This window comes from Belonocnema kinseyi, chromosome 2 (assembly GCF_010883055.1).
Source record: "Belonocnema kinseyi isolate 2016_QV_RU_SX_M_011 chromosome 2, B_treatae_v1, whole genome shotgun sequence".
NCBI classification, from domain to species: domain Eukaryota; kingdom Metazoa; phylum Arthropoda; class Insecta; order Hymenoptera; family Cynipidae; genus Belonocnema; species Belonocnema kinseyi.
Window position 1 is genome coordinate 44,282,443 of NC_046658.1, and position 11,460 is coordinate 44,293,902.

At 31.5% G+C, this 11,460-nt stretch overlaps 1 protein-coding gene across 2 annotated transcripts in view; it reads right to left on the minus strand.

Annotated features, from left to right (window-relative positions):
• Positions 1 to 5,687, minus strand: part of LOC117167412 (DNA ligase 1-like) — a 7,930-nt gene extending 2,243 nt beyond the window's left edge. The window contains exons 1-6 of one of the 2 annotated variants that reach the window (XR_004466393.1): positions 5,311 to 5,687; positions 4,917 to 5,190; positions 4,126 to 4,322; positions 2,795 to 3,803; positions 2,564 to 2,675; positions 2,273 to 2,502 (exon numbers count right to left, since the gene is read on the minus strand). Coding sequence is in view for 1 of the 2 variants with exons in the window: in XM_033352315.1 (XP_033208206.1) it covers positions 2,273 to 2,461; positions 2,564 to 2,675; positions 2,795 to 3,803; positions 4,126 to 4,141 (1,326 nt within the window). In the remaining variant the exon portion in view is untranslated. The remainder of the gene's footprint in view (positions 1 to 2,272; positions 2,503 to 2,563; positions 2,676 to 2,794; positions 3,804 to 4,125; positions 4,323 to 4,916; positions 5,191 to 5,310) is intronic. The other variant, XM_033352315.1, reaches the window with a different exon arrangement.
• Between the last annotated feature and the right edge of the window lie 5,773 nt (positions 5,688 to 11,460).

Sequence of the window (11,460 nt, forward strand, 5' to 3'; positions counted from 1 at the left end):
AGATTGTTTAACGATTTACAAAGATTCGCTTTTATGATTTTTAGAAATAACCTTTTTTTAGGGCAGGTATACGCTCGAAGTTATAAACCGCATGTGTTGGAGTCATAAAAATATGACTCAAGAGATAAATATATGTCTTGAAGACATAAAAACTTGTCTCAAAGACATGCATTGAAGCCTGGGTCCGTCTCAAAAATGAGACATGCTCAAATAGAACTTTTCGACTTCAGCATGTCTTGATTTGGGGCAATTCAAGTCGAACTCAAGTCAAAGTATTTTTATTCGGGCTGCCTCTTTTATTTTGCCAATAACTCTGTCATTGCCTGGTTCCCTCCAGTTATATATGCGCTAAGATTTCTAATATTAAGTATTTCAAGTTGTGACGCCAGCTGGAAAGATGTCTGTAGGGGAAGGTGGGGCGAGACGGTGCACAAAATCTTTGGCGCTAATTAAGTTGTAATCTGTAAGAACTTGCAGAAACAAATATTAATTCAAATTTTCTTTAATTTATCATTTTTAAGTTGCATATATGTTTTTGTAAATGGAGCAAACTAATTTTTCTGAAATTAAATATCAAGTTCTGTAGGTTAGGTGGGGCGCTATGGAAAACGCGGCGGGTAAAACAGAACACATGGTGGGGTGGTATGGAACAATTGGAATATCAATTTTATTTTGTGCATAATTCTTTTAAATTAAAAAAAAAGTAAGCAACAAATCAAAATTTATGCAATGGAATACCAACTGGAAGAGATATAATATTAAAATACGTATTTCAGGCAGAACATAACCTACTACCAGTCTTCCTTTTATAATTTCGCATCTCAATAACTTAAATCAGTTACTTTATCACTTTTTATTTCTTACGAATTTCTCGCAACTATCGCGACCGGCGACCGACTACACTGACAGTAACTGCGACAGGTTAAGTTGTCGGGCGTTCCGGTATTCCATTCTGCCCCATTCAGCTTGTTCCATCTCGCCCCCATCAATAATTTTATTTGAAATCCGCAATTTTCTTTCCTAAATAATTTATAATTAAATCTAATGCCAAGAACAGAAGATTTAAACATCATTTTTTGAAATTCTTGTAAGAGAAAATGGGATAAGAACATTATCAGTACTTATTTTCTCTCGAAAATCACACCATTCCTAAGTTCTAAAGTACTAAAAATTTGCACTTACTTTTTAATACAATTTACATAAAATATCAATTCTTTCTGCACTTAACTCTAGTCATTAGACTTATTTTTATTTAATAAATTAATATCAAACTTGAAGTGTGAATATTTTTCCAGATATACTAGCGTTCTATTTTACCTGCATGTTCCGTCGCGCCCCACCTTCCCCTACAATGAGGGCCAAGTAATAATACAAATTCCAGAGGATAAAACTTAATTTAGTTGATAACTTGGGGAAAAAATTACTTTTCACAGCTACAAAAAAATATAAATGTTATTATTCATTTTAGAAGTTTTTGACAAATAAAATCTGAATTCACTTATCGTGAAAAATAATTATTTTCCAAGTTATTATAAAAATAAAGTTCAGTCCTATGTGGTCCTATATATTTGTTATTATTATTTGGCCCTCAGCGTGCAGACATCTTGGATATCCCCACCTAATCTGAAATACATAATGGCTCAATTTTACAAAGTGCGAACAACGCACCTGCGGAGCTTCAATGACCATGACATAGAATTAGCAAAGCTGTAAAAATAATAAACAATGCATTTAGATATCGCTATTTCAAATCTTCAAAAGTATTTAAGAAGTTACGAACGCATAGATTATGCGTCAAATGACATTTTTCATTTCGTATCCCAAGAAGCGGACACGTCGTACCCAAAGTAGTAGGTACTTCGTACCTCAAGTGATGGACACTTTGGACCCCAAGTGATTGGGAATCTGTACCCTACATTATGGCGCAGAATTTACACCGCAAAGGTTATTTTTGTTGCAGGTATATGGTACCCTGATATTGGTGCGTCATTAACACTTTATTTTTTCCTTGGAAATTAAACCACTCTCAGTATTCCACAAGAGTATAGTGCCAATAAGTATCTATTATATTAAGAATGGTATAAGAAAATAAACCACAATCAAAAAGTCACTTGCATAAAGTTCTCCTCAGTATGACAGTGTCATCATACACTTCAATGTCAAAATGACCAGTTTGACTGAGTTAGAAAAACGTGAATATCTCCTAAACTAGAACCAGCTATAAAGGCCCTTGATATATTATGGAGGTATATATATTTGTTATCCCACAAACCTTTTTAATTTTGGATTCCTCCTTACTCTTCTTATTTTTTTTGCGGAAGGATTGTGGTTCCTTGCACTCTTCAGATGGGCAGTACTTTACTTCGCATTTACTGCTCTCCCTTTCACTGCTGCTGTGACTCCTGGAGTACCTTTTTTTGGAAGATTTCTGCGACTTTTTACGCAAGAACGGTAGTTTGTTCTGCGATATCCAATCAAACATCCCAAATAATGTGATACAAACTCAAAAAATATATTAAGTCATTATTTCAACAAAAAGAAAAACGTTATCGCTATGACTTACCTGTAACTTTTTCCAATTTTCCTCAAGAATGTATTTAAATGTAGGATGTGATTCTTTCTTCGGGTTTGGATATTTGGACCTCTTTTGCGACTTACAAGTTTGTCCTTCGAGCCTATAAAATATTATAAAAACTGTTAATTTTTGTAAACAAAATTGAAAAAGATGGAATAAATTTCAAGAATAATACAAAAGTATTATCATTATAATAAGAAGAGAAAGGACACAATTTACTTCATTTTGTAATACTTCTTCGCAAACTTTTTCCATTTTTTATTTGTACAGTCTATTTCCAGATAACGAGCACAATAACCGGAACAAGGCCCATCAATATCTATCCGCTTATGATTGTCAACAGGTGCATATAATTGGTAAGAAGTAGACGGAAGTTCATTATATTTTTTAACCGAAATTGACGGAGATGTTTCGTAAGGCAAATTCGTGATCTCCTTTTTAAAATCGGGGCCAATTTTGACGGCCGGAAGTTCTCGTTGGTCAGAATACAAACCACCAACCGCAGTACTGGAACTTGCAAAAGAAGCAAACTTTTTGTCCTCGTTATGAGACTTTGAAAAAGCCTCTGATTCTATATTTTTCGTGTTCTCAACATTTGCAGTCTTGTAAATTAAATCATGATTCTTTCTTTTCATTTTCCCCTCCTTTATTATCTGTGTTCCTTTTAAATCCTGCTTTTCCATTTCCTTTTTTATTGTTACCTTCTGTTCATCCTCTCTGTTTTCCATAGTTCTCCTCTCCTTTTCTTCCTTCTCCTCCCTTTCTCTCTTTTCCTTTCTCTCTTTTTGCTTCCTTTTCCTTCTTTCGTTTTTATTTTCCTTCTGCTCTTTTTCCTTATTTTCGATACTTTCCTTTAATTTAGTTTCTGTATTTTCCTTATCTATAGTCTTTTGCGTTTCTCTATCTTTACTTTCCTTACTTTCGTTTTCGTTTTCTTTTTCCGTTGAATTTTTCTTCCACTTTGTTTTGGACCGTTTGCTTTTCCTTTTACAATTTACAATTTGTTCAGGATTTGATGTGGAAGTCGGGGATCGTGTTCTCTTGATCGATTCTTGGACTTTATTCTTTCTCGGTTTTGCAGTTGCCTTACTTGACTTCGATGGCTTATCTGAGCTGCGATCCTGTTTCTTTTCTGATGATGTACAACAAGAAAATAGTTGTTGAAGTAAACCTCCTGACTTCTTAGGTGCAGTTTTCGCTTTTACTGATTGATCAACTTTTTTGGAAGCTTGAAAAAATGTATTATTTATGACCAATCTAGTATCTTTAATGATGAGAAATATATGTAATCACAATGTTTTTATTTCTCGAAGTAGGTGCAAAAATATTTTACAAAGATAATACAAAATTTCTATTACCAATTCTGAAAACATTTAAATAAAAAATATTTATAAAATCAGCAAATGTAATCAACAAAAATATATCTACTTTAAAAATTCAGAAATTAAACTAAAAATTTTAAAAGTATACAAGCAGATCTCATTTCTATTTGATGTCTGTCTCAAACCTAAATAAATTAAATTTAAATTTTGCAATACTGCAATTCTTACCAGCCTTTGAATTCATTATCAACACAATAAGATAGGTGATTTAAATGACTCATTCATTTTTAATATTTTTATCAAGGATTCCAACCTTAAAGTTGAGAATCCAGATTTGGTTTGGAACATAGTTTTCGAAAAACATTTCCTTTCTATTTCTAAAATATCCTGAATTTCAGAATTTCTTCCGAGTGTCGTGTCAATATCTGTACGCCAAGATAGAATTGTTTATAAAAAATAATATACAATTTAATAGAAATTTAAAAAATTAAAATTTGACAGCTCGCACATGTTTTTATTATAAAGAAAATCGATCCATGAAGCTGAATTATATTGAATAATATCGATATCATCAATGAAATAAAAAACTTCTACTCAAAATTTATATGTCATTAAGTTTTATATTAAAATGAATATATTTTAAATATTTTAATTTAATTTTCAATAAGGCACTGACTGGTATTACGGAATTTTCCGTAAAATCAGCTGGTCAAGTATAGGGATATATGGCTAGTATATGGAATTTTTTGTAACTTTACATCTAAACAAGCTGGCAAAGGATTATTCCTGCGGAAAATTCCGTGATGTAGACAGTTTGATTTAATAAACATACAAATAATGAATAGAAAAGTTTTTTTATTATGTTTATGACATTTTAATGGGTTCGAATTCTTAAATTAATATTTATTGATTAATTTAAATAAACTGTCTACGATTATGGAATTTGCATTATAAGTATAATCCCCTTTACAGCTCGTCCGAGGCTAGTCTAAGCAAAATTCCGTAATACTAATTAGTACCTAATTTATATAAAACAATAATCAAAATGTTTCGAAATAAGTGATCAGTGTTTTAATTTGCTAAAGTAAAAGATTCACTATCCTCATCACAATGACATTCTGTCTCATCTGAGCAAGTCGACGTAGATGAGCAAATTGAGCAAGGACATTCTGTGATTCTCATAAAAGCCATTTCTCGAAGTACTAAGTATGTTTTCGAACCCATTTGAAAATTATCCACAACTTGAGGGGCTGAACATCTCGCAATCATTAATACCTTATTTGGCTCTGATACCTGTCGATAAAAATATAACCAATTTTGTAATGAATAACACAAAATTAAATTAGGTTGTAGTCTACAGTGCGAAAATTATTTTAAAAATTGTTTTAAAAATAATTTTAATGATTCCGTTACCTTTTCGGCAGTGAGTGCCTTTTTTATATTCTTTTTACGTTTCCTCCAACCTTTTATCATCTTAGGAAGTGCAAAATCCATGTTTGTCAAATTTGATGTTGACCCCAGACAATTAAAAGTTTAACTCGTTTTTCACTTTTTCATTTAACATTATTAAATTTTAAAAATATTGAAAATATCTCCTGAAGACTTTTTCTATCAAGCAATTTATCTCACTTAAACTTTCAAGTAACAATTTACTTTTTCGAAGGCCGCATTTCTGTTTTACTTGGGTCAGTGTCAAAATTTATCAGGCGGGCGCCTTTAACTTTTCAAGATACAATCTAAACAGGGACACCAGCTGGTAAGCGTTTCACCATCATTTATCTCTACACAAAAAAGTTCCTTCTATCCCCAGAATTAATTGACAGTTCCTATTTTACAATCTTTTGTTTTAATCAATTAGTAAAAGTAACCATTTAATCTGTAATTTATTTTTAACAATAATAAATTATCTTATTCCATATTCCAAGACATTCAATACCAGTTTAAAATTCTTTCTTTTTTTTAATCATTTCATAATAATTATCTTTACCGTTTTGCTTTATTTTAATGAGATTATTTAATAAGACATATGTTTTTGTAAAATCTTCCTCCGTGGTACATCGAACAGTACTCTGCGTTAAATTTATTTCATTAGCGGGATATTTCATGGTTTCCAAAATTATTAATTTCGAAATTTGTTTATGCTTTTTATTTCAATAGAAAAAAGATTACTTTTTATCAAATAGTTAAGCATTGAAACTAATTTTGGCAATAAAATGAGACATAGGTATTATTTTAAGCGATAATAAAAGTTTGTATTATATCTGGTTCGTTTGCTTTCTAAAATTTGCTACAAAACATATTTTAGAATATTTATTTAAATTATCTAACATTTAATTAGGATGTTGACCAATCTGATTGATTTTTTAATAGTTTTAGGCATTAATAATCATATTAAAGAATAAATGCAATATAAATTCAGTAAAAATAGGTATTTTGACCAAATATAGTTCAATTACTTGATTATCAAATAAAAAGTACTATGTTTATTGTAAAAATGTATTAAAAGTAATACAAAACTGAAAGAATCAATTTCCAAAAATGCAAAGAAGCCCGCTATGTAATTGGAAAATATTATGTTTAAATACTCTTTGAAGAACTGGGAATAAAAACTCATATGGAAAAAATGCAATCGAGCGATTTTAGGAAATTAAACTTGACAACATTTTGGTGAAAGTAATTTAGAAACATAAAAAATAATTATGAATGCTTTATTGAAAGTAACTGAGACCCAGAAATTCAGATTCCAAACTAAATTTTGTATACTATTTTTCAATTAATTTGATTTATTAAAAAGAAAAAGAAAAAATACGATATCTCTTCAAAAATAATTATTTTATTTCAAACTATCTCAGACGTTTTCATTTTCTTTTTTAGTGTAATAAGTTAAGTAATCTAAAAAAAATTGGTGAGATGAATGTTTGTCCTTTGTAAATTCGAAATGATGAGTTCACCATTCGCTATTTTGTATCGATTTATTTTATTATATTTCTTCCTTACATTTTCATTGTTGCAAATTATTCAATTCAACCTTAATTTGAAAGATAGTATTATTTATAAAATGAAAATGTACCGTTTCAGTATAAAATGTGATCAATTAATCTCTTCTTCAGGTTAATAATAAAGATCTGAGAATTCAATTGAATGCAACCGAATCTGGTTCCGAAAAGAAAGAATACAGGTGGTGATCATCTCACCGAAGAATACTAGAGTCTTCATTCGTAAAAAATGAATCGGCATTAATTTCGACACTAGGATGTCATAGCATTCATGTGTAAAATGGGACCATGAACCCATCGTGGTTTCGATGCGTGCATCCAAAGTGATCGCAAGTCGTAACCGACCTGAAATCCACTGAGAAAGCGATCTCACGCATTTCTGAATTTCCATGACTCGGCCGCAAAACAGTCTCTATGCTTCTCATGAGGTCGACCACAGATAACAAAGAAATGCATTGTGCATAGCAATGAGCATCAAATAAATTCGTTCGTGCGTCCAACGACCGAATTTAGAAACGAAGGGTCTCAGGTGTGACTTGAGAATCTTATGAATTAGGAAGACCCTCTCACTGTGAAAACCCCATGAAAAGTCAACGAGATTGCCCGCGGAAAATCGAAACCTTTCTGTTTGAGCAGCACCTCTATTCAATTGCAAAACAGCTTAGTTTTTCTGGGTTTCTGATACTTTCTGAATAGAACCAAAACGTCCTATGTTTGTGACATATGGAGGATTGGACGGGTTCGTAATCGACGAGGGACTACAAAAATTAGAGCATTCAAGTGCAAAGGAGGCATTCAGGGTGGGCCTGAAAAGACAAAATTCAAGATGCTATTAGTGTTTGAGAACCCACGATTGCCTTTATTCAAAACGAAGTCCGCTCTTTAGTATATTTAATAAAGTGCGACCTTTAAAACTCCCTCTGAATTAAACTCCTTTGGTGTCGATATAACATATCTGCATATGAATAGATCACCCAGGGTGTTCATTGAGGACGCAGGTTTTTTTAGTCAAGACGTAGAAATTTATTTGTGGGCGTTGATTGACGTAATTGAGAAATTGTAGCTCATCAGTGAAATCATGTATATAATTGAGTGTAATTTACGTGTAATGGAAGTTGAATAATTTAACTGTAGTCCTTTCAGGAACTAAGGTGTGAGAACAATAAATTATTTGTTTCAATCTTTCTTTTTCGTATCTCTTAGACGATTTAATTTTCATTTTAATGTCAGCTTTTTTAGAGTTGCTGTGAATTTAATAAAAATTAACAAATTAAAAAAAAAACCACCTGACCCACATTATTTTACGTACAATAAGGAAAAAATTGCTTGAATTCAAGAAATGTGATACTAAATACGTCGAATCAAACATTTTTTTCATAAAAAAAAAGTTTGATAAAATTATTTGATGGGACTTATTCAGTGCTACATTTGTTTTATTCAAGTAATCTTTTTACATTCTTATCAGAGAAGGTATTATATTTGTGTAAAATTTGACCTCCCCCCCTAGGTTTGGTCAAATGTCCACGTTTTGAGACCCCCTGAATCCGAAAAACAGATTTTTACGAATGTGTCTGTCTGTATGTGTGTTTGTCTAAATGTATGTCTGTTTTTCTTTATGTATGTATGTATGTATGTATGTATGTATGTATTCATGTATGTCTGCTTGTGAACACGATAACTTTTGAAAAAATTAATCTATTAGATTCGCTTTTCGTACACTTGTTTAAGTGTCCCAAACTAAAGGTCAAGTTTGTTAGCCAGACATTTTTAATATTCTGGAGACCACTTTTTTCAAAATTCAAAAATTCTCCGTACGGTTATTCATAGTATTCAAAAAGTCGAACAATTTATCCTCTTGACTTTTTAAAAAAAATCAAAAATTACCAGAATTATAGCATTTACAAAATTCCAAAAAACACACGAAAATTATAATTTTAAGCCAAATAACGCACGATATGAAAAACGTAAAGAAAAATGTTGCTTTTTGAATGCTCTACAAGATTATCATAAAAACTTTTGGAATTTTCTTGAAAAATACAAAACTCAAATTTTGACGGCATTCAAAATAATGAAAAATCCAAAAATTACATTTTTCGACCACATTATGCAAAATACGGTAAAAGATGAATACACGAAAATTGTGCATTTGAAAAAGATCTACAAATTTGTTATCAACCACTTTTTGATAGGATGCGTTTTGGCCTAGGGCACGCGATTGTTGGTTCTCGCGCTTCGCGCTCAATCTTACTACACAGACTTTTTAAAACTAAAGATGAAAGTATCGACAACGGCATTGGTATCAAACCAGACGAAATTTCATTGTCCCTTTTTAAAAAAATGCGCATTCTTTAAAAAAATTTGGTTATACAACAATGTTTTCTTTATGATTTAAACTTTACGCATACGGGATATTTGAAATACTGTGAAAATGTTGCATGAAATAATGTAACTTTTGTATTTTCCATTATTTTTTATGTTGTCAAAATTTATTTTTCGATTTATTAAGAAAATTCAAAAAGTTATTATGATAATCTTCTAGGGTATTTAGAAGTCACACTTTTTCTTCTCTTGCAATTTTTTGGTATCGTCCGTTAATTGGTTTAAAAGGTTCATTTTCGTGTGTTTTTTAGAATTTTGAAAATACTATAACTCTCATAATTTTTAATTTTATGAAAAAAGTCATCAGATAAATTGTTCGACTTTTTAAATATTATGGATAATCGTACAGAGAATTCTTGAAATTTGAAAAAATGGTATCAAAAATATTCAAAAGGCGCTAACTTTTTGAATTTTCATCCATAATGGCTGACTAACCAACTTAACCTTTAGTTTAGGGAAACTTAAAGAGTGTACTAGCGGCCAATCTAATAGAATTATTTTTTCAAAAGTTATCGTCTTGCCAGACAGACAGGCATTATTACATACAGGCAGACCGACAGACATACACATTCGTAACAACCTATTTTTTGGATTTAGTAGAGTGAATGACGCCTGAAACAAAAATACCTTGGCCATTAATGGACCCAAGTGGGGAACCTTAGAGAACGACTTTGTGAGGATCTTCACTTGTGGTGATCGCTAGAGAGATTGATCAGTAGCCTGGGTCGGAGCAGTGTTGCGGAACGAACGTGTTATTTACATAAATAACATGAGAATTCTGGATCAATCTGAAAATTCTCTATCCCTTCCACACGCTACTCCTTTCCCCCACCTAGTGAGTCAAGCCTACCCCGAAAGGGAAATGGCTTAATGGTGTAATAATAATAATAATAATAATAAAATAATAATAATAATAATCGGTGGCTCAGTTGGTTAGACACTCGGACTTCACCTCAGAGGTCCGGGGTTCGATCCCTGAACCGCGGTACCTCTGGAAAATTTTCAATGTACCTTTACCCAGGTTCTGGTGGTTTGGAACTCACCTTAAGCTATATAGCTCCCCCCATCGTGTACTTGGCTGCAACCCAATCCGTCAATGATGGGGTAAAACCAGGCTTTGTCCAATATGTCTGGGCAGACTGCTCTCATCAGATCACTTGATTGCATTATAAAAATGCGTCCGTGACTTATGATATATACCGGGACAGCCCCGTGCAAAAATGATTAACTAAAAATCCATCGCTAACAAAAAATGCCTTCGACAGGTTGGGCAGTATAAGCGTGTGACAACATTTCAACACAGAAATGTTTTTATAATAATAATAATATAATACCTTCTCTGATGAGAATGTAAAAAAAACCATTTACAACAATTTTTTGCTCCACCATCGGTGAAAAAATGAGATCTATTTATTTTGGCTTAGCTCTTGTCGTGTGCCTAAAAATTGAATTTTTGTATTTTCAATGTTATTTTATAAATAAAACAAAAACTACATGTCCTCTAAAAAAGTGATTAATAAAAAATTTTTAGACATTTTTTGGGTGTATATATCTGTATATGATAATCTTGTGGGGCTATCGAAAAGTAACATTATTCTTTTAAAGTACTATGAACAACTGTACACAGAATTTTTTCATCTTGAAAAAATGTGTACTCTAAAATTTTAAAAATGGACTCAATTTTAGTATGTTTATTCAAAATGTCTGATTAACGAACTTGGCATTTGGCTTGGGACATTAAAAGAGTGTAGCAAAAGCCAATCTAATAGACTGATTTTTTTCAAAAGTTATCGTGCTCAAAGACAGACAGAGAGACAAACATGAGAAGTTAAATTTTATGAAACCCCACAAACGAGATGAAAAAGAAATTAAAAGATAAAAGTAGTAGTAAGGAAGTGCCCACGCAGCAGGCACTTTTTTTTACTTTTAATGACGTTTTTCATAGTTGAAGCCAAAAACTACGAATCCTATCAAAAAGTGGTTAATAACAAATTTGTAGATCTTTTTCTAATGTACAATCTATGTGTATTTATCTTGTACCGTATTTCGCACAGTTTGGCCGAAAAATGTAATTTTTGGATTTTTCATTATTTTGAATGCGGTCAAAATTTGAATTTTTGATTTTTCAAGAAAATTCAAAAAGTTGTTATGATAATATTCTGGGGCATTTAAAAATCAAACTTTTTCT